The 23,863-nt window shown below is 44.2% G+C and overlaps 1 protein-coding gene across 2 annotated transcripts in view; it reads left to right on the forward strand.

Moving 5' to 3' along the window:
• VWA5B2 (von Willebrand factor A domain containing 5B2) overlaps positions 1–23,863 on the forward strand; it is a 60,609-nt gene that overhangs the window by 20,635 nt on the left and 16,111 nt on the right. For both annotated transcript variants that reach the window (XM_081953618.1, XM_081953619.1), the window contains exons 5-14: positions 515–669; positions 4,594–4,725; positions 6,448–6,572; positions 10,626–10,802; positions 11,762–11,872; positions 12,261–12,463; positions 14,456–14,570; positions 17,696–17,881; positions 21,537–21,735; positions 23,470–23,762. In XM_081953618.1, the coding sequence (XP_081809744.1) occupies positions 515–669; positions 4,594–4,725; positions 6,448–6,572; positions 10,626–10,802; positions 11,762–11,872; positions 12,261–12,463; positions 14,456–14,570; positions 17,696–17,881; positions 21,537–21,735; positions 23,470–23,762 (1,696 nt within the window). The remainder of the gene's footprint in view (positions 1–514; positions 670–4,593; positions 4,726–6,447; positions 6,573–10,625; positions 10,803–11,761; positions 11,873–12,260; positions 12,464–14,455; positions 14,571–17,695; positions 17,882–21,536; positions 21,736–23,469; positions 23,763–23,863) is intronic.

Genomic DNA, 23,863 nt, shown 5'->3' on the forward strand with positions numbered 1-23,863 from the left:
TATTGGTTATGTCAACCCTAACTCTAAAACACTGAAAAGAAAACCTGTAAAACTCCCCCTTCAGACAAATGTTATATGTCATGGTTTCAAGCCCAGAATTACTTCAGATAATACCTCTCCAGGTTTTTGTTTCCTGTAATTTTCGCAATATTGAAATCAACGTAAATGGGCAAGTATGCGATTGCAACAATAAAAGTCTTCTAGTCAAAATCACTTTAAAGCTTTCCTTCCTTCCTTTTTCCCTCCCTCTTTCTTTTTTTTCTCTTTATTTCCTTCCTTTCTTCCATCCTTCTTTTCTTCCTTCCTTCCTTCCTTCCTTCCTTCCTTCCTTCCTTCCTTCCTCCTTTTTTTCCTTCCTGATTTCCTTCCTTCCTTTCTTTCTCCCACCCTGGGAAAGCAACTTCTGAAAAGGCCTTAAAATCTGTCTTATCTCCTAACAATCATTTATCAGTTTCGCAGGACAAATGGGATTGGGATACACTAGTCAACAGTGTGACGTTTTCTTCTGCTTCAGCTCCACGAGTTGTTTTGGCTCTGCTAGTCTGAAGAGTGACCCGTCTTTTCGTACGCCTCCCAATGACCCTGACATCTTCAGAGGCGATGTTTACAATCCCTTCCCCTACGAGTTCAACTTCGAGATGTTGGTTAATGGACCTTGTTTGCTGGCAGGTAGGATATGGCTTCTGTTCTCTCTAGTCTGGTTTTTGGAATACATCTCCAAAGAGGTTAGGAAAGTGGTTAGAATTACCCTTAAGGGCAGAGGTCCTCAAACTTGGCAACTTTAAGACTTGTGGACTTCAACTCCCAGAATTCTAGCTGGAGAATTCTGGGAGTTGAAGTCCACAAGTCTTAAAGTTGCCAAGTTTGGGGACCCCTGCTTAAGGGTGTTGGTCTCCCATCCAAATTTTAACCAGGTCCAGTCCTGAATTTTAGTCAGTGTGCAGGTAGTCCTCGGCTTATAACATTTCATTTAGCGACAGTTCAAAGTTACATCAGCATTAAGAAAAGTGGCTTATGACCACTTTACACACCCGTTGCAGCATCCCCACAGTCACATGATCAAAATTCAGATGCTTGGCAACGGACTCATATTTATGTTGCTTGCAGTGTCCCAGGTGTCAGGCCTGGAAGCCATGTTTTGCGTTGGGCCTTCAGCCCTGCCATATTCAATACTACGGGAAAATGGGAGGGGGGATTATATGGAGTATGGGAGTTATATAGTCATAATAACATTCTTTTCTCAGAGAGTCAAGGACACCTTGTCCTGCAGCTGTGATGGTGTGACTGGGAAACATCTCCAGTTGGGACGGTATCTGAATGGGCCATGTGATGGGCAGGGACTTGAACCTTCCTTTGAGTGGGGAAAACCTGGAAGCTTTCAGATTTGGGTTTTCCCAGATGTGCCAATAGGGCATCTCTAATAAAATGGAACTTTGAGGAACTTCTAACCTCGGAGTCTTTTTCGTTGGGGGTGTTACTTAGAACCCTGACACCGGGGTTAAGTGATCACTTTTTGAGACTGACGAGCAAAGTCAATGGGGACGCCAGATTCACTTAACAGTTGTGTTACTCTTTTAACAACTGCAGTGATTCACTTAACAAGTTGTGAATGCCCCAACACTGGAAGTCTTTAAGAAGATGTTGGATAGCTATTTGTCTGAAACGGTATAGGGTTTCCTGCCTAGGCAGGGGGTTGGACTAGAAGACCTCCAAGGTCCCTTCCAACTCTACTATTGTATTGTATTGTATTGTATTGTATTGTATTGTATTGTATTGTATTGTATTGTATTGTATTAAATATGGCAAGAAAAGTAGCAAATTGGGGCAAAACTCCATTAAGAACTGTCTCGTTTAGCAACAGAATATTGGACTCAATTGCGGTCATACGCTAAGGACTACCCATAATAGATGCAGGTTGATGTCACAGGTGGACTTTGGGTGAAACATTGACCCTTGGATAATTGGGAAGATGTTCTTCTACAATGGATGGCTTCACATCAAAGGCTAAGGCTTAGGCAAAATAAGGATGACAAAAATAATCCTTTGATTTAATATTATCCTTAAGGGCATTCTTCCCCCAACAAAATATATACAGCAGAGGTGGTATTCAGCAGGTACTGACCAGTTCTGGAGAATTTTGAATAGTTCGGAGAACCGGTAAATGCCACCTCTGACTGGTCTCGCCCCCATCTATTCTCTGCTTCCCGAGTCCCAGCTGATCGGGAGGAAATGGGGATTTTGCAGTAACCTTCCCCTGGAGTGGGGAGGGAAGGGATATTTTACAGTATCCTTCCCCTGCCACGCCCATCAAGCTATTCTCAACAGAACCGGTAGTAAAATATTTTGAATCCCACCATTGCTGTGCAGGATGAGGTCTCTTATTGTAAAGGTATCTGGGAAAGACCGTGGATGGCCGAATGAAGCAACGTCGCTCAATGAATGATTAGACAGGGGTCAGCACTGCATCTTGTTAAGTTAGTAACACCGTTGGAAAGTGAATCTGGATTACCCCCTAATTTTGCTTGTCAGGAAAAATAATCTCTAGGAATATTTGTTATTGACCAAGCATGATTGGACACACAAGGAATTGTATAAGCTCTCAGTGTAAATACAAAGTACATAGTGGTAAGTTATAGATCATAAATCATAAGAAACAATAATAAATTGTAAGATATAAAGAACAAATGACAAACAACAATAGGAGAAGGTAGTAGGAAAGATGAGATGATGAGAAGGATAACATGTTTCCCCAAAATAAGACCCAATTGGAAAATAAACCCTAGCATGATTTTTCAGGATGCTCGTAATATAAATCCTACCCCCAAAATAAGCCCCAGTTTAAAATCATCAGAAGGAAGAATACAGAGAAGAGCAGCAAAGATGATTAGGGGACTGGAGGTTAAAACATAAAAGAACGGTTGCATGAACTGGGTAGGTCTAGTCTAGTGAAAAGAAGGACTAGGGGAGACATGATAGCAGTCTTCCACTATCTCAGGGGTTGCCACAAAGAAGAGGGAGTCCAACTATTCTCCAAGGCACCTGAGGGTAGAACAAGAAGCAATGGGTGGAAACTAATCAAGGAGAGAAGCAACTTAGAACTGAGGAGGAACTTCCTGACTGTTAGAACAATTACTCAGTGGAACAGAAGTTGCCTCCAGAAGTTGTAAATGCCCCAACACTGAAAGTTTTTAAGATGTTGGATAACCATTTGTCTGAAGTGGTGTAGGGTTTCCTGCCTAGGCAGGGGGTTGAACTAGAAGACCTCTAAGGTCCCTTCCAACTCTGTTATTCTATTGTATTCTATTTAGAATCATATTGCTAAATAGAAAATTAGCCCTAATGCATCTTTTAGAGCAGAAATTAATATAAGACCCGGTTTTATTTTTAGGGAAACACGGGGTAATAGCAGTACTGCATGGGTAAATATCTATAGGTATAAGACAGTGGGAATTTGGCAAAAGAGGGTGACATGACCCCAGGACATTGCAACCATCATAAATATGAGTCATATGCCAACTGTCCAAATTTTGATCACATGACCATGGCGACAATGGTCATAAGAGTGCAAAACGGTTATTATAAATTTTTTCCAGAGCTGTTCTCACTAAATGAAAGGTTGTAAGTCAAGGACTACCTGTACCTTGTGGAAGATACATGGAGTAGCTCACAGAAAATGGGACAGAAGAGAGGAGATTACTTTTTCATAAGTAGGATTTAAAAAAAAAAAACCTTGACTGCTGAGTCTGAATAATCTCATGAAAGGATGATATATGCAGCAGAGAAAGAAACAAGGGAAGAGAGGACGTGAAAGCCACTTCTGGGAGTTCGGAACATATATTTCAGATTTAGAAAGAAGTAATTCCATTAGGAATTGGCTTGAGTCCCAGGTTTTTGAAAGATGCTGCCTTTGTGATCTCACCGTGCTTCAATTTAATCAAAATGTACTGTACTTCTAGACTAAGGAACCCTTCTTTGTGGATTGGACATAAAATGTAAAAAAAACCCTGTGATGTTGGCTTGAGAATTTATTCCATGCCATGAAAACACTGTAAATTAGCTGGCTCATATATTACCATATATTATTTACAAATCAACACTTGTGAATTTGTGTGAATCAAGTGTTTACTCATGGAGTAAACAAAGAGTGACTATTTTCCACCTGAGAGTTGAAAGGGCATGATGGATCAGCAGTTAAAGACACTGAGCTTGTCAGCTGGAGAGCTGACAGCATGAGGTTTGAGACCCCAGGCTCTGCACAATGATCTGAGTTCCCTTTACTTGCTCCAGCTCCTGCTCACCTAGCAGTTCGAAAGCATGCAAGTATGAATACAGGAAATTAATAGGTACCACTTTGGTGGAACGGTAACAGTGGTCCATACTCCTTTGGCGTAGAGTCATGCTGGCCATATGACCACAGAAATTATCTTTGGGCAATGCCGGTCCCCTCGGCCAAGAAACAGAGATGAACATGGGGACCTACAATTGGACACAACTGGGTAGGGAAACCTTGACCTTTTTAGTTTTTGAATACATGATGTCTCAGCAAGTTAATATTAACCCCTTTCTTTTTCTCCTCTTCCTTCATTCCTGCAGGACTAGAAAGCCCATCTCATGCTCTTCGAGCTGATGCTAATCCATACGCCAGTTCAGCATCAACGATATGCATTACTTTGGCAGATAAGCACAGTTACGACAAGAACCTGGAAATCATCTTGCATCCTTCTGGTAAGAGATCCTTCAAAGCCAGGGTGTTGTGGCCTGCCAGCAGCCAGCAGAGCTGGCAGAAGATTGGGACAGTGAGGAGGTTGGGGAGGAACATGGGCCAATCCTGGAATCTGGGGAAGGCTCTGATGAGGGCTCTGCGTCGGAGGCAGAGATGTGGCTGCCTGACAGTTATCAGCTGCCTTTGGAATCAGACATCAGTGAGGCAGACGAACATCTGGAGCCTGTTCCCAATGTGCACATGCCCAGAGTTGCCAGATGAAGGGAACAGCTAAGGAGCAAGGGCCGACTTGGGAGTAAAGCCACAGGTGGACGATGAATGGCCTCTCCCAGAGGAAATAAAAGAGGAGTGAAAGGGGAGTGGAGTTTGCAGGAGACAATTTGTTCACTTAATTGGTTTGTGACTCTCCGAGACTCCTTGCCAAGATTTGTAGATCTCAGCCTGGCAGCTCTCCAAGACAGAGAAGGTCTGTGACTGTAAATCCTCCCTTCAAAGACTTTGCCGGATGTGAATGAGCAGAATTCACAGTCAATTGATAAAAAGGGTTTTTTTATCAGGACAAGGAGTCTGCTTCGTGGTTTGGGAAAACCTAGGTCAGGACACAGGGTAGTCTAAGCAAGGTTCTGGAGTATAGCAGCTAGATCAGCGCTTCCCAAACCTTTTCCATCACTAACCAAAGTCACTTATCAGAAAGTCTTATTGGATTTTGAGAACTGGTTATTAGTCCCGTCCTTTAGCCCCATCGTAACTTTGAACAGTGGCCAAACAAATGGTCGTAACTCGAGAACTATCCTATACTATAAAACCAATATCACTGAATGATATTGCAATATGGGTAGTCCTTGATTTATGACCGTAATTGAGTCCAAAATTTCCGTTGCTACGTGAAGACAGTTGTTAAATGAGTTTTGCCCCTTTTTACGATCTTCCCACGGTTGTTAAGCGAATCACTGCAGGCGTTAAATTAGTAACTTGGTTATAAAACGAATCTGGCTCACATGACCCTGGGACACTGCAGTCGATATAAATATGAACCAGTTGTAAGCATCTTAATTTTGATCGCAGGGATGTGCAGTGTTCATAAATATATGGGTCATAAGTCACTTTTTCAGGGCTGTTGTAACTTTGAATAGTCACTAAATGAATAGCTGAAAGTTGAAGACGACCTGCATGTCTTTTCAACGTATCACTATTTTATTTATTAGATGTATGTATAATATCCTACTTTTCCATCAGGATCTCAGAGTGGCATACAAAGCATTTCCTCCCCTTATTTTCTGCCCCACAATAACAATTTCTGGAATAGACTGGGTAGAAAAAACAGGGACTGGTCCAAAATTTCTCTGATGGAGGGTTCTTAAACCACTCCTTTCAGCCATTCCTGATGCATGTTCTTCATCCCCCTTAACCTTCCTGAAAGAAATGTTAAACTCACATCCTTGAGCCCAAAGCTGTAGATGATGAATTGAACAACAAACAACCTAGAAATCAGGAGAAATTTCCTGACAGAACAATCAAACCGTGGAACGGCTTGCCTCCAGAGGTTGTGTGCTTCATCACTGGAGATTTGGACGCTGGACAGTCACTTGCCGGAAATGGTATAGGGTCTCTTTCTTGAGCAGGGGGTTTGACTAGAAGACCACCGATGTCCCTTCCAACTCGGTTATTCTGATACTTCTGAATCACTCTGACTGTTGCGTATCTTCCTCGCTTGTTCCTTAAAGAACCTCATCACCCTCACCTCATCATTGAAGATGGGGCCATGACTTACAGTGAATACGAGGCACACACAAGGAACCGCTGGGATTATGCACGGATTGCCAAAAAAGACACTGATGGAGAGAGACAGGTGAGAAAGGTCTTTTTTAGGGAAAGGTCTTTTTTGTCCAGATCATGTACATTTGGTACAGATTTGAATGATCAGGACATACCCCCAGTCCCTTAGATCAGGAGCCCCCAACCTGTGGGCCACAACCAGTGGTGGGTTTCAAATTTTTTTAGAACCTCTTCTGTAGGTGTGGCCTGCTTTGTGGGAATGGCTTGCTGGCCATGTGACCGGGTGGGAGTGGCTTGGCAGTCATGTGACTGGGTGGGTGTGGCCAACTTGTAAAATGTGGTGAAACTCACTTAACAACTCTCTTGCTTAGCAACCAAAATGTTGGCTCAGGAACTCTGGCATTTGAAGCACGCAAGTCTTAAAGCTGTCAAGTTACAAGACCCTTGCACCCCTAACCCTTTAGAAAAAAACCCCACAGGAGTGTTCAAACTTGACAGCTTTAAGACTTGTGGACTTCAACTCCCAGAATTCCTCCTCCAGTCATGTTGGCTCAGGAACTCTGGCATTTGAAGCACACAAGCCTTAAAGCTGTCAAGTTACAAGACCCTTGCACCCCTAACCCTTTAGAAAAAAACCCCCAGGGGTGTTCAAACTTGATAGCTTTAAGACTTGTGGACTTCAACTCCCAGAATTCCTCCTCTCGCTCTTCATCTTGATGATGTGCAAATGGGCGGGGGAGGCAGCTGGAACTGGTTCTAAACGGCACTGTAGATTTGTGGAACCTCTTCTATAGAAGAAGTTAGAACTGGCAGGAACCCACCCTTGGCCACAACCCACAAGTGGCCTATGAGAAGTTTGCAACGGGGCTGTGGAAATAGCCGGGAAGGTCATGGGTGTGTGCACACGTGTCTTCACTTGCATGAGCAACATGTGTACACATGTGCTCCATCTGTGAGCAGCAGGCGTGCATGCACACTGTTTGCACAAATAGAGCTGCCGGCTGCTTGCGCAAACCATCCACTCCCCCCTGTCCCCAAAGCCAGAAATGTTGGAGGACTCTGCCTTAGATGGGGCACTTTCACGTTTGTTCCTCTCCAAATCCCACCACCTCTGTTGTCTTCATTTGCGTCCTTAGTCGAGCTGATTTATTTCTGCCATTTATTTCAACTGCAGAATATCCGCCTCCAAATGAGAAGCAATATTTCCATTTGTGCTAACAAAAGTCCGCAGAGTTTGTGGGTAATCAGAGGTGATATTCAGCAGGTTCTGACCAGTTCTGGAGAACCAGCAGCGAAAATTTTCAGCAGTTTGTAGAACCGGTAAATGCCACCTCTAACTGGTCCCGCCCAGGCATGAAATCCTCTTGCCTTACGAGAGAGAGGGGGTGGGGGAAGGAAGGAAGGAGGGAGGGAGGAGGGAGAGCAGGGAGCACACCTGCTAGAGAGAAGTTCTCTGAAGATGGGCTCCAGCAGTATACCTATGTCATGTGATCAGAATTCCAATGCTTGGCAACTGGCAGTTATTAATGACGGTTGCAGTATCCTGGGGTCATGTGATCACTTTTTGCGACCTTCTGACAAGCAAAGTCAATGGAGAAGCCAGATTTATTTAACAAACCGTGTTACTAACTTAATAACCACAGCGATTCACTTAACAACTGTGTCAAGAAAGGTCATTAAAAAATGGGACAAAACCTAACTTATCAAGTGTCTCGCTTAACAACAAAAATTTGGGGCCCAATTGTAGTCATAAGTTGAGGACTACCTATATTTAGGTGAAGGGTTAAGATGCTTTTTTTTCCCCGCTAGGCTTTCAATACTACGGCAGTGTACATAGTGTTCACATTATGGATTGCTTGTTCACCACTGGTTCTCAGACTGCGTTTCTATGGCTGCAGATATTTATAATATCGATTACATTTTGCAATTTTAATATCTCTCTTGGCGTAGTCTAAAAATACTGCAGATAACAAATGGTTCCTTACGATTAAAAACTCCTTTCCCCCCGTATCTAATCTAACTTTTTCTCTAGCATGTTAGATGAAAAGGTTTTCCCTTCAGAATGATTCCAGGTAGTCCTCGACTTATGGCTGAGCCACACATTTCTTTTGCTAAACAATGCAGTTGTTATTATGCTACGCAAACATTTTACATATTTTTTGCCACGGTTGTTAAGCGAAATCACTATGTTGTTAAGGGAATCATGCAATCGTTAAGCGAATCCGGGCACCCCCTTTGACTTCGCTTGTCAGAAGATGTCTGGATAGGTTACACATGGCGATCACATGACCCCAGGATAGTGCACCTGTGATAAATACATGCCAGTTGTCCAGTGCCCAAAGTTTGATCATGTGAGCACAGAGATACTGCAATGGTCATAAGTGTGAAAACCGGTCAGAAGTCACTTTTTTCAGTGCTGCGGTAGCTTCGAATAAGTCACTAAACGAATGGTTGTAAGAGTTACGACCAGAACTAAACACCAACATTTCTGTTGTGAAGTGAGACATTTGTTAAGTGAGTTTTACCCCACTTTATGACCTTTCTTGCCACCATTTTTAAGTGAATGACTGCAATTGTTAAGCGAGTAACACAGTTGTAAAGCGAATCCGGCTTCCCCATTTTGACTTTCCTTGTCAGAAGGTCCCAAAAGGGGATCATGTGACCTTGGGACACATACAGCAACCGTCATAAATATGAACCAGACGCCAAGCATCTGACTTTTGATCACCTGACCATGGAGATGCTGCAAAGGTTGTAACTCTGAAAAACGGTCATAAGTCACCTTTTTCAGTCCGTTGTTAACTTTGAACAATTACTAAACAAGCTGTTGTAAGTCAAGGACTACCTGTACTTAGATCCATCTAGGGCAGGGGTGTCAAACTCGATTTCATTGAGGGTTGCATCAAGGTTGTGTTTGACCTCGGGGGGGGGGGGCAGGATGGGCATGGCCAGCTTGATGTCACTCATGTCGGGGTTGCCTGTGGCAGCCCAAATGCTCTGCCAGCAAAAACAGGCTCCTGAGCTCCAATTCGGCTGGAACAGCCTCCTGCTACCCTCTGCCAACTAAAGCGGAACTCGTAAGGGCTGCTTGCAGCTCTCCCGAGCTCCATTTTTGCTGGCAGGGGCACTGTAGGCTGGTCCTTCGCTGTTTCCAGGGTGGCCCCATGAGCCTGATCTAAGCACCCTGTGGGCTGGATCCTGTCCCCGGGCCTTGGGTTTGACACCCCTGATTTAGGGATAAATCTTTCAATGTGTTGTGGCCCTCCGGTGGCCAGCGGAGCTAGTGGCAGACTCAGACAGTGAGGAGGTTGGGGAGGAACCTGGGCCAGTCCTGGAGCCTGGGGAAGGCTCTGATGAGGACTCTGCATCGGAGGCAGAGAAGGGGCCAGAGCCGTATGCCAGTTCTCAGCTGCCTTCAGAGTCGGACATCAGTGGGGCAGAAGAACAGCTGGAGCCTGTTCCCAGTGTGTAGTATGTGCACAGCTGCCAGGAGAAGGGAACAGATAAGGAACAGGGGTTGACTCGGGAGTAAAGGCACCGTGGACAGTGAATGGCCCCTCCCAGAGGAAATAAAGAGGAGCAAAAGGGGAGGGGAGTTTGCAGGAGACAATGAGTTCAATTCATTAGGGTGAAGATCTGTTCCTGACCTCTTGCTAAGTCATTGCTGCTACAGCGTGGCATTTGGAAGATATCGGTCTGGTACCTCTCTCTCCAAGTCTGTAGTTGTGAAATCTCATGAAAGAGTGTTTGCCGGGACTTTGTTAGAGAGGAATTCCCTTTAACCTAAATAAAAGAGATTTTATCGGGACGAGGAGTCAGCTTTATGATCTTGGGAAACCTAGGTCAAAACACGATGCCCGTTACCCATGATACATAAATGATGGAGCCTCTATTTTTAAATAAATGCAACTCCCCAATGTAGAAGATTTTTTTTAAGAAAGGTGTTTACTTAAAACTTCTGAGAAGTAAATGGAATCATCCTCGGTTAGATGGACTTTCCCTCCTGCAACCAAGAGATTTGGATCCTTCCGAATTGCCGAGAGCTTTAAAGCATGTCCATGTTAGCAAAACAAAGTCTCAGATTTTAAGGCCTCCTTTACGGATTTTCTTCTTTTCTTCCTCCTAGGTTGCCTTTGTCCAGAAGAGATTCCACAAAGACATTTTCTACAATCCTGTCCTGATGCTGAATTTCTGCCCCAAGATAAGCAGCGTTTCTACTGACATTCAGACGGTGACCAGGGAAATCTTCTTCCTCGTTGACCAGACAGGAAGCGCAAGTGGCTCCAGCATTGATGGGATCAAGGTAAATGGAATCTTATACTAGTGACAGGTGGGAACCTGCCTTTTAGAAAGAGTCAGACCGTTGGATAAAGACACCCTTGAGTTGAGTTGAGTTCAACTCAGTGTCATGATTGTATCCATGTAGCCGTTTTAGCAGCTTCGCAGAAGTGATTTCCCGTTGCCTTCGTTCTGTTCATTTCCGAACTTCCGTTAGGCCCGTTTTTCACCGTCCACAGGCTTCAGAAGGCTTTCCGGCCCTCCGGAAGGCTGAAAATCAGCTGGCATAGGGCAATGTCTCGCATGCCCTCAGATATGGCTCCACCTGCCACCTGCCATAGGTTCTCTATCACGGCCCAAAGCTATTTCAGACAAATAGTTGTCCAATCTCTTCTTAAAAACCTCCAGTGTTGGAGGAAACGTCTGAAGGTGCGCTCTGTTCCACTGATTAATTGTTCGGTCAGGAAATTTCTCCTTAGTTCTAGGGTGCTTCTCTCCTTGAAAGTGAATTGGCATCAGGAAGATCTAGGTCTCCCTTCAGCTAGAAATCTCCAAGTGGCTTTGGGCAAGTTCAGGGGTTGGCAACCTTAAACAGAGTCACAAAGGTTGTAACTGGAAGCGCCCCCCTCCCCCAAAATTCAATTCTGGAGTTGACCAGAAGTCCAGTTCCCCTAACCCTCCCAATAGAGTCTCTTCCTAGCACAGCATCCTTTTTACTCTAACCTCTCCTAACGGAAAGGCCTATCAATTGTGGAGCCGACTGGCGACAGGGAGCTGCAGCAGAGGGATGAAAGAGCCACATGCGGCTCCAGAGCCATGGTTTGCTGACCCCTGGGCTAGTTGCTTCCTTTCAGCCCGGCTTCCTTCAAATGCTTGTCATGGTGGGGATAAAGAGGGCTATGGAGGCCACCTTGATCTCCTGAAGGAAGGAGAAGAAATACATCTGCATGGTAACTTTGACTTTTTCTCCCTCTTCCTGTGCAGGATGCTCTGGTAGTGGCCATAAAGAGCCTTCCTTCAAGCAGCTTGTTGAACATGGCAGGCTTTGGCCCCAACATCAGGCCTGCCTTCAAGACGAGCAAGCCTTGTAATAGTGTGAGTACCTACTCCAAGACTGTTTACCAGGCCTTTGTGGAATGTGAAAGAGAGGAATTCACAATCATTTAACAAAAGGGGTTTTGTCGGGACCAGGAATCTGCTTCGTGCTTTTTGGGGAAGCCTAGGTCAGAACACCCACAAAACTGAAGCTCCCAATTCCAACCACTAACTTTTAGATTATACCATCGATAAAGCTGAATATTCATTGTGCTATCATCTTCAATTATCATACACCTTGAACCTCCATGCCCTCAGAGACCACGAATGCCACAATGAAGAAGAGCAGTCACTGTCTGCAAAAAAATTACCTGCCCAACTTTATTGAAAAAAAAAAAAGTGAATAGCTCCTTAGATTGTCTCTGTAAACTGCTTATTATCTCCACAGGACATCCTTAGGCTGGCCTGCGAATATATTCAGAAGCTACGGGCTGACGTGAGCGGGACCAGCCTCCTTGCTGCTCTGAATTGGAGTTTGGGACAGCCTCTCCGCCGTGGATATCCGCGGCAGCTCTTTATCCTGATGGATTCCAGCACAGAAAACCCAGGCAAGGTTATTGAGCTAGTCAGGAGACAAGCAAGCACTGTCAGGTACGAAGTTGTTTCAACCGTCCTCAAACTTTGGGCTTTTCTGTTCCCAGGTTACAAATTTATCTTCTCAGATGCCTGGCCCTAGAAACATTTTGAGGAAGCTAAATTTCCATTTTAGAATTCTCAAATCAGAACTGAAGATGGTTCCTGGATGAGAAGTGAGATAAGATAGATAGATAGATAGATAGATAGATAGATAGATAGATAGATAGATAGATAGATAGATAGATAGATAGATAGATAGATAGATAGATGATAGATGATAGATGATAGATGATAGATGATAGATGATAGATAATGATAGATAGATAGATAGAACAAATGAACAGATAGAATTCTTTCTTGGCCAAGTGTGATTGGACACACAAGGAATTTGTCTTTGGTGCATATGCTCTCAATGTGCATAAAGAAAAATCAAATAGAACACATTCATCAAGAATCATAAGATGCAACATTTAGTGATAGGTTTCTAATAAGCAATCAAATTATACTAGGAAACAAATAGAACAATATAAATTTGAAAGATACAAGCAACATGGTTATAGTCCTAAGTGGGAAGGAATACTGTAGGTACTAGGAAGGAAGAGAAGAATAATAGTAATACAGTCTTAGCAAATAATATGACAGTGGTGAGGCAATTAGTTGTTAAGCAGAGTGATGGCATTCAGGGAAAAATTGTCCTTATGTCTAGTTGTTCTGGTGTGCAGAGCCCTATAGCGTCGTTTTGAGGGTAGGAGTTGAAACAATTTATGTCCAGGATGTGAGGGGGTCTGTAATTATTTTCACAGCCCTCTTTTTGACTCTCGCAGTATACAGGTCTTCGATGGAAGGCAGATTGGTAGCAATTTTTCTGTATTTCTAATTATCCGTTGAAGTCTGTGCCTGTCTTGTTTGGCTGTGAGCTTCAAAGGACGACAGATACCTGTCACAAACAACACACCTGGAGTTCAAAATAAACCACGCTGAAAACTTGTAAAACCAATTTGGCAGACAACTGAAGGGGGAAATCTCCCTCCCTCCCTCCAAACATGGGCACAGTGGAGTATGCTTTCAAACCAGGAAGGGGATCCCAAGAGCATCTTCCAAATGATGTGGAATTTGTCACTGTTGTCCATTGCATAACACAGCTGACCCAAACGATAGAATCTGCACCATTTGTGTGATGACACACAGGTAGGGGACTGGAGGCTAAAGCATATGAAAAAAAAATTGCAGGAATTGAGTATGTCTAGTTTAAAACAAAGAAGGATTAGGAGTGACATGATAGCAATCTTCCAATATTTGAGAGGCTGCCACAAAGAAGAGGGAGTCAAGCTATTCTCCAAAGCACCAGAAGGCAGGACAAAGAAGCAAGAAGACAGAGGTTGTGAATGCTCCAACACTGGAAGTTTTTAAGAAAATGTTGGCTAACCATTTGTCCTGAAGTGGTGTAGGGTTCCCTGCTTAAGGAGGGTGTTGGACTAGAAGACCTCCAAGGTCCCTTCCAAATCTGTTATTCTATTCTATTCAATGGATGGAGACTAATCAAGGAGAAAAGCAACCTAGAACCAAGGAGAAATTTCCTGACAGTTAGAACAATTAACCAGTGGAAAAACCTGCCTCCAGAAGTTGTGAATGCCCCAACACTGGAAGTCTTTGAGAAGACGTTGGAGAACCATTTGTCTCAAATGGTATAGGGTCTGCTTCTTGGACAGGGGGTTGGACTAGAAGACCTCGAATGTCGCTTCCAACTGTTATTCTGTTACAATGTGAATTCACCTGATGTCATTTGCAACCCCCTTCAGTAAATTCATGCCCGAAAAACAGTTGGAATTAAGTCACAACTTCTGATATGTGGGTGATAAGGGTAGATGTCACATTTGGCAGCAACAAAGATGTGGCATGACTAAACCAGGGCATACCGCCAGCACAATTTAGAATGAGATGGTTTTTTTTAAAAAAAAAAAAACCCAGCTGTTTTGTCTCTGAAGTCCAGCCTTTTACTTCTTACAGGTGTTTCACATTTGGCCTGGGCTCTGCTGCCTGCCATCAACTCCTCAGGAGATTGGCCAAAGTTAGCAGAGGCCAGGCAGAATTCCTCAGCCCAGGGGAAAGACTGCAGCCTAAGGTAGGGCTCTTATTCCTTGGATAATGCTTTTTTATTTGATCATGGGTTTTGATCCAATCCCCAGGTTTGGGTGGGTGGGTAGTTAACCCCAGTCATCAGGCCATGCCCATCATAGAGCACCAAAGCTGATGAACTATGCATCACCTATGAGAAACCTTATCTTCGGTATGGTGCCAGCATCTCATTGCTATTGCTGGGAGCCACAGAGATCATTTTCCAAAACATCTTTTGCAGGGGTGAAATGCTACCAGTTTGGGCTGTTTCGCCTGAAGCGGTAGTTTAAAAAATGCTTTTAATTTTTTTTAAAAAAAGTTCCAATAATCGCCCAGCACAGCTGATTGTTGCACAGCTGATCACTGGAACTTTAAAAAAACTTTTTAAAGCATTTTTTAAACTACCGGTTCAGGAGAACCGGTAGCATTTTTTACTACTTTCCTGCTTTCTAGCAAATCTAAATCACGCAGGACAGCTGTTCCCTCCCACCCTCACTATTCTACTTAACTTTGCAGACTCAGAAAAAGCTTCTTAGTGCCTGTGTGCGCCTGCGGTGTGCTTGCACACAAAGCACGCATTTGGCACGCATGCGCCCATGAAGTGAACCAGTAGCAGACTTCACAGCATTTCACCCCTGATCTTTTGGCATATGAGGGCGGAAAGGGCTGTGAAAGTAAGAATATCAGAAGAAATGTTCCCAACAACTCAACTCGACTCAAATCAAGCTTATTACAGTCAAAGACCAGAGACCAGAACAAATAAAAACCCTCACGGAATATCCAGTTAAACATTCTAGAATGAAATAATAAATAACAGATAAAATCTATATTAAAATCACAATTTGACATCCAATCTGTCAGTCACACATGATCTAACTGTACTATAATAATACCGTTGGACACATACTCCTTCGATGCACTTTCTATACGGATATTTTAAAAAAAGGATCCTCCCAATTATCAGTTAGGTATCCTGGCCATTCCAACACTGCTTATCTCCAGTGGCTACTTATCCAGTGGAAGGATAAGGTCCCAACAGCCGTGGGTTTGGGATAGGAGGAAGAATACAGTAAGATAGGCATGTTAAATGTCTATGGAGATTCTCGATCATCCAGGTCATGGTTGTCCCAAAGGTGCTTTTCCAAAAGGCTACTGGATTTGGGGGGGGGGGGGTTTTCCTTGAAAACATATAGCTCAGGGGTGGCGAACAAGTTCGACAAAAAGAGCCAAAATTTTAAACTGTGAGAGTCAGAGAGCGACACCACGCAGTGACCTGCCAAAACAGACCCGGAAGCAATGTTCCCTCTAATTTTTTTTAGATGTGAGCAGAAAAGTATAGTGTTTGAGCGGCACATTTTCATGCCTGAGCACCCGAATTTTTTTCACAGATGTCACCTAAGACAACAACGAAATCAGTATTATTTGAAACTCAAAGTTATGTTTCTTCAAGGTACCCGCTTAATTCAAAGTGTTATATAATATCAGTATCACTTAACAACGCTCCTGCTTAGCAACCAAAATGTTGGCTCAGAAACTCTGGCATTTGAAGCACGCAACTCTTAAAGCTGTCAAGTTACAAGACCCTTGCACCCCTAAACCTCCAGGGGTCTTCAAACCTGACAGCTTTAACACTTGTGGACTTCAACTCCCAGAATTCCTCCTCCAGTCATGTTGCAGCGACGTCATCTGCATGGATCTGCTCCATCTTTGCTTTCTTCATTGTGGGCAGGGCTTCTGTTGAAGATGCCGACGAGTACGAGTTGCCACCAGAATAACTGCTGCTACCTCCTCCTCCTCCTCCTCCTCCAACAGAATCACCAGATTTGCTCCTGAGCTCAGCGCTGGGTTACCTCTGCCCCCTCCCCCTCCTCCGTGCTTTTGAGGAGCCATGAGGCTTTTTTTCCCCTGCTCCCCCCCCCCCCGCCTTCCTACTGGCTCCTGCAGCCTCGTGGCTCCTCAAAAGCACGGCGGAGGAGGAGGAGGGGGCAGGGGTAACCCAGCGCTGACTGAGCTCAGCTGCTCCGAGCGGAGGGGAGGCGCCGCTGCCACGCGCGGAGATGCCGGCTGGAGCTTTGGCGGCTTCATCTCAGCCGCAGCGCCGGGCAGCAAATCCGGCAGTGCTGCCTGTTAGAGGAGGAGGAGGAGGAGGTGGTAGCAGTTCTTCCGGTGGTGGTGGGGGCTTTGGGGCTTCACAACTAGCCTCAGTCGCCCCGTGCTCCTCAAAGCAAGTCTGGGGAAGTCCTTTGCAGGCGCGGCCCGTTCTAGCTGCCTGCAAAGGACCTCCCCAGCTTCCGAAAAGGAGCGCGCGATCCGAGCCACAGTATACTAAATAATGATAAGAGGCAAAGAGCCTCATTTATTTTGGCCGGGAGCCGCATGTGCCTCGCGAGCCGCTTGTTCGCCACCCCTGATAAAGCTTATCATCCAAGAAGCATCTTCAGTTCTGAAGAAGATTCTTGGATGAGAAGCCAAATGTTTCCAAGGACAAAACTGTCAAGAGTTTGTTGTAGAAATCACATCCAGAAAGCACACACAGATAACTGATGCAGCTGGATTCATTAACTTCTTTATATACATAATAACACATGAATAAATGTACAAAACTAACATCAGATTCTTCCAAGGTGGTAGAGAGGAGAAATTAGTTTCCAGTTTCAGTTCAGAGAGCAGGCTAGACTAGTTATCTTGCACAGACTCAGAGGTACCAAAGGTAAGCCACGCCCAAACTCCGAGCCCTCTGGCATGGCTCTCAGTCACCAAATAGTTCCCATTGGCTGATCCAGTTGCCATGCTTATACATTGGCTGACCTTGTTACCATGCCCTAGTCCAGCCAGTTCCCAATGGCTGACCTGTTGCTGTGTCCCCTTCCAGTTCATGAATATTCTGACAAAAGCCAAGAGTTGCCATTTGGAAAACATCTTTGGGATAGGCATGTAAAGTTCAACAAAATCATGATTCCCCTTCCATTTGTCACCTTCTGGAGTTTCCCCGGCCCTTTTTGAAATGTGAACTTCTCTTTCCTTGTTGCCCATAATATTTTGAGTTCCCCTCTTGCCTCCAGGTTCGTTAAGTGGAGTATGGATTGCTGTGTAGGCAAACATTCAATATGCTTTCCTTCCCCCCTCCCCCAGCTGATAAAGTCTTTGAAGAAAGCCATTGAGCCAGCTGTGAGTGACATCACCATCGACTGGTACGTGCCTGACACCATGGAGGCCCTGCTGTCACCCAACGAGATTGCGTCCCTTTATCCCGGAGACCGGCTCATCAGCTACTGCACCCTTTACCACGTTGCCAGCTTCCGGGACAAGAAAGCAACAGTTGAGCAATCGTTTTCCTTACAAAGTAGATCTCTCCCCATGGTGGGAAATCAGCCCTGGTTTCACTTTGTGACCATCCCCTGGATCCAAAACACCCAAAGCCTTAGTTGGCCTATCGAATGCTTGTGGGGGTCCTTGGTGCTCTCTGAGCTTGCAGATGTTTCATTACCCAACTAGCTAACATCATCAGTGCTAGTAAGGAGTGGGGTTGGCTATCAGTTTATGTTCTTGGTGACGGCAGTTTCTTTTATATCTATCTATCTATCATCTATCTATCATCTATCTATCTATCTATCATCTATCTATCATCTATCTATCTATCTATCTATCTATCTATCTATCTATCTATCTATATATATATATATATATATATATTTGAATAAACACAGACAAAACACAACAAACATCACAAAAATATCTTCCATTACAAATTGTAAGAAGTGTGTCAATTAGTTACAAAGAGCTTTCATGCATCCCTTCTACAGTCATCACCTACAATTCATAACGTTATATATACAGTATTTTTAATCAAATATATTTATATATATTACTATCATCATACCTCAATCTTTATATTACTATAATTGTTTTTACATCCCTTTATGTAAAATATTCCAAAATTTAAAGCAAAACTACTTGATGGCATTCTGTTATCTATTTTCAATATCATCCAGCAACGTTACATCGTATAACACTTTCTAAATAAAAATTAATTATGTTTAATAACAAAGTTTGTAAACATCCGTTCTTAATCACTGTTTACAATTTATATCCAATTTCCCTTTTATCCTGTCAATACAAATATTACATTATTATCATTATCAATCATTTATTTAACAATATCCGTCATCATTTCATTTTTTTTCTTTTTTCTTTTGGTCTTAGTTTAAGTAAATGATCACCATTTAGAATTTATACCAAATTTCCTCTTATCAAAACAATACATATGTGTACATTGTTATCATTATCAATTATTTATCTAACTATATCCATTATCACTTTATTTTTAACATAATGCTCTAATTTTAACTAAATTTGACTAATATTTTGTTATTAGTTTTCATATCTCAACCTGTGTATTTCCAGTAATAGTGCAGTCTTATGTCTTTTGCCATTTGTGGAATTAGTCTTCTGGTTATTTCCTTAATCAAATTTGTGTGGACTTCTCATCGCAACTTACTGCTTTTTACATATCTTGTAAAATCTTGAGACCCTCCATCAGCTTCTTTAATCAACTTATCTTTGGTTATCAGTAGTGCTTTTGTCAAAGTTTCTCTCCTTGAATCTATCAATTTTTCCCTTTTTTCTTCTGCTATACCTTGAAATCTGGGGTAGAGCTCCTTTCCATCTATCTTCCCTTTCCATGTTCCACTCTTTCCTTCTCCAACCACACTCAGTTCACTGTCAGTATCCACAATTATCTTGCCTCTTTGTTCATATTTCCCTTGGGTTTTTAGGACTCTAACCTCCACTTTTTCCATTTGCTGGATATCTTCAATTTCTCCATCAAATTTTACTGCATTACAATCTATATTTTCCAATCTCTTCTCAATTCTCTCTGTTGTTTCTAATGATTTTTGAATTTCAAACATAATCTGTTGTAATGTTATGTTTTTTTTTTGGTGTTGTGCCATTCTTCCAACTAGTAAACACTGCCACTCTAGTTTCAAAACAAGGTTTTGTTTTCACTTCTCTCCAGCTGCCAAAGAAGCATCCAAAGAGCACCTGTATAAACAACCCATGCTCTTCTCCTTATCTCTTCTGTAAACAAGCTGAAGCCTTTGAAGTGCAAAGTCAAAATGATCAAAGAGAAAAAAGAGAAAGCAATATTTCTAGGACTCAACTTCCAACCTCCAAGTGGCAGTGTAACTTCTTTTCCCTCTGATGTTACTAACCTCTTTATATTCCTTTTATATCTTCTTTATATTCCAGGCTTAAAAGAAACAAAATTCTTAAATGGAGCAAAATAAAGAGAAAAAACCCATCCAAACCAATATTATAAAAATAAAAAAAAATTTAATCCATAGGTAAAAAAAGAAATAGAAGAAGAAAAACCAATACTTTCACTTTAAAAAGTAGGAAATATTTGCAAAACTTCCATCCATTAAAAAAGGATAACACACTGTCCAATGTAGCTTAATTTCACTGCTTATTTTCTTTTCTTTGCAAGTTTAATTTAGCTTTAATTTTTTGGAGGGCAGTCTCTTTTATAACAATAAAATTTCCTCACCAGATGGATACACTTTCTCTTTCCGCTTTCCTCCCGTTGCAGAGCTGTCCCAACTTCAGCAGCTTTTGGCTGCACTTTTGTCGCCGGCAAGAAGAGATTCTCTTGGATCAATCAGGGACTTTGCGATGTCCCTGAGATCAACAAGACGTACTCTTCCCTGTCACTGTCTCTTCGGGACGGTTTAGGTCGAAAAGGACCGTCTAGTGGCAAAAAAAATTGACTGCGATCTCAGAGCTCTGAGATCGCACGCCGTACCGTTGGGACGTCAGCTCCTGTCTCCCTCTTTGGCAGTTTCTTAATTGGGGTAGTGCTTGCTTGATTGTTGGTCTCACATGCTTCTTGGGGGAGTGCCATTATTTCTTTCTCCATATCAGGGTTTTCATTTCATGCATGTACAAATGTACAGGTGGGTCCTGTTTTGGCCAGGCTTCCTTAAAAAGCAAGAAGCAGAGTCTTAGTCCCGGCAAAACCTCTTTTATTTACACGACTGTGAATTCCTTTCATTTACAATTCGCAAGGCTTAGCAAACAGTCTTTCAGAGGAACGGTTATCAACACGAACCTTGTCTCGCTTGGAGAGCTGCCAGATAACTAGTTTCCAAATGCAGGGCAAGGCAAAACTTGGTACCTAGTCACAAACAGAACTTTCCACTCTTGAAACGACCAAATGAACGAATTGTTTCCTGCAAAACCCACTTTCTGTTCACTTCTCTTTTGTTTCCTATGGGAGGGGCCAATACCTCCAAGGTGTGGCTTTACTCCTGAGTTGACCCTGCTTTCTTAGTTGTTCTTGTCTTCTGGCAGCTCTGCGCATGCGCACACAGGGAACAGGCTCCAGCTGTTCCGCTGCCTCACTGCTGTCTAGCTCCCTCTCTGCCTCCAACCCAGAGCCCTTGTCTGAGCTTTTCTCAGCCCCCAGGACTGGCCCAAGTTCCTCCCCAAACTCCTCACTGTCTGACTGCTGCCAGCTCCGCTTGCCATTAGTGGGCTAAAACAGGTCCTTACAACTTACAATCACAATTGGGAACAGAATTTCTGTGGCTGACTAAGCCAGTCATTAAGTGAGTTTATGATGACTGTTTTGCTGCATGTGCTTGTCAAGCGAAGCACTGATGTTATTAAGTGAATCACACAGCTCTTAAGCGAATCCGGCTGCTCCCCATTGACATTGCTCATCAGAATCCAGCTGGGAAAGCTGCAGATGACGATCACGTGACCCGGGGACACTTCAGCCATTGTTCATACAGGCTGGTTGCCAAGCGCTTGAATCGAAGCACATGACCTTGGGGTTGCTGTGGTGGTCATCAATGCGAGGAATGGTCACCAATCACTTTTTTCAGTGCCTTTGTAACTTCCAACGGTCACTAAATCAATGGTTGTAAGTTGAGGATTACCCATGTTGTCTTCTGGTTACCCTGTTCCTTAGGGCCGAGAGCAAATCTGTCGAAGTTTCTCTAGAGGATCTTCAGGGCCGGCCTTTCCATCCCAGGAGGAGGTAGAAGGACAGGATGGAGTCCTCCCACTTTCAGCTGGAGATAATCCAGAGTGCTACAAGGGCCTTCAGGACGCTTCCCAGGAAACACCCATGAAGTTTTCACCTGGGGATACTGACGACTCTATGAAGAGTGAGTGCAGGCCTTGAAAGGCAATATTCACATCCATTTTAAAGGAGGCAGCAACTTGGAAGTTCAGGGGTCTTTGATGCTCTCTGAGATTGGTGGTTTTCTTGCAGACATTTCAGTACCCAAACTAGGTTACATCATCAGTGCTTGTGGGCAGAGTTCAGTCTAAAAAGTACAGAATTGGCAGAGCCAATGCCCTGGGGTGCACACTTTTTCCCAGATTGAGGGTGCATCGGGGACTGGAACGACGTGCTACAGGTCAGTGGTGGGATTCAGATGTTGTTACTATCAGTTCTGTGGCGTGGCTTGGTGGGTATGGCATGGCTTGGTGGGCATGACTTGGTGGGCATGGCAGGGGAAGGATATTGCAAAATCCCCATTTCCTCCCCACTCCAGGGGAAGGATACTGCAAAATCCCCATTCCCTCCCCACTCCTGGGGGAAGGTTACTACAAAATCCCCATTCCCTCCCTACTCCTGGGGGAAGGTTACTGCAAAATCCACATTCCCTTCCCACTCCTGGGGGAAGGTTACTGCAAAATCCACATTCCCTTCCCACTCCAGGGGAAGGATACTGCAAAATCCCCATTCCCTCCCCACTCCTGGGGGAAGGTTACTGCAAAATCCCCATTCCCTCCCCACCCCACTATCCTGCTTTCCAGCTCCTTTCTCTTGTGCAGGGCAACAGAAGAAGACCCAGCCAATCAGCTGGGACTCAAGAGGCAGCAAATAGATGGGAGCGGGGCCAGCCAGTTGTGGTATTTGCCGGTTCTCCGAACTACTCAAAATTTCCGATACTAGTTCACCAGAACCGGTCAGAACCGGCTGAATACCACCTCTGCTACACGTCCTCATTCCCAAAAGTAACAGGGCCAAAACAAGCAAACCCTGCGATGTACTTTTAGTTGCATTTACATGACCTTAAATGAAACTACAGCGAATAGGGTTAACTAGCCACTCTGTATGGCCTTTCATCATTTCCCTTTTGGTCACATTAAAAATTAATGTGACAGTTTAATAAACAATCACAGGAGCATTAAAGACATAATTGCTACCCTGATAATTCTTAATGTGATCTTGTACCAGAGGCTTTCCGAGACTAGAGGTCTCTCCGGGGCTTTTGTTTACGTGTCTCTGCACTTTACACGGTGAATTTCCCCTTTGAATTAATTCAGGTGCAAAGAAGGGAGGTGCCTTTAACAGCAGGCATCGTTGCATAGTGTCATGATGGCAAACCTATGACATGCACAGCCTTCTCTGCAGCCATGCCAGCCATCGCCCCAGCCCAACTCCATTGCACATTTGTGCATGCCTCCCGCCGGCCAGCTGGTCTTCACATTTCTGCCGTGCATGCGCGGGAGGCGGGGCGTATGCAGGGGATGGGGGTGCACGAGCAGGGGCACTCACATTGTATTTTGGGGGGTTTGCATGCATGTGCCCGCCCCTCCGCACCCTGTTTTGGGCCTGGAAAGCCTCCTGCACCAACCTGGAAGCCAAAAATCAGTGAGAGGGGGGCGGGGGGGCATGCGTAGGGTGCGGGACGCATGCATGGGGGATGCTCGCATTGCATTTTGGGGGCACCTGTGCTTTGGGCATTGGGCGGCAAAAAGGTTCACCATCACTGGCTTAGAGGAAGATCTACTTCCCTTCTTGGCCTTTCCAGCTGAGGGATGGTTGGGATAGAAAATACCTTGGAAATTTCTCCAAGCCAGGTCACCATAAATTCTTATCTCTGCAGGTGGAGATCCAGTGTCTGGAGGAGATATCTGGAAGCGGATTTACCAGCCTTCCTACATTCAGGAGCAATATGTGCTTACTCACTGCTCAGTCAGCACCGACCCCAGCCAAGCCTTATGCCAAAGCTCTACCAGCAGTGAGTCTACCGGCTCCAGGGATGTCCCTCCGGAGGAAGGCTCCTTAGCCCAGACTCTTGAAAGCACCTCTCAGCAAGGACAGAAGAGTGTGTCTCTTTGCAACTCTTCCACTAAGTCAGCACCGGTAACCCAAACTCAAACGGGGGTTACAGCTAAGGTGAGGAACCGCAAAGCTGGTGAACCTTTTTGCCGCCCAATGCCCAAAGCACAGGTGCCCCCAAAATGCAATGCGAGCATCCCCCATGCATGCGTCCCGCA

The sequence above is a fragment of the Natrix helvetica genome (assembly GCF_964273705.1).
Source record: "Natrix helvetica genome assembly, chromosome: 5".
Lineage (NCBI taxonomy): Eukaryota > Metazoa > Chordata > Lepidosauria > Squamata > Natricidae > Natrix > Natrix helvetica.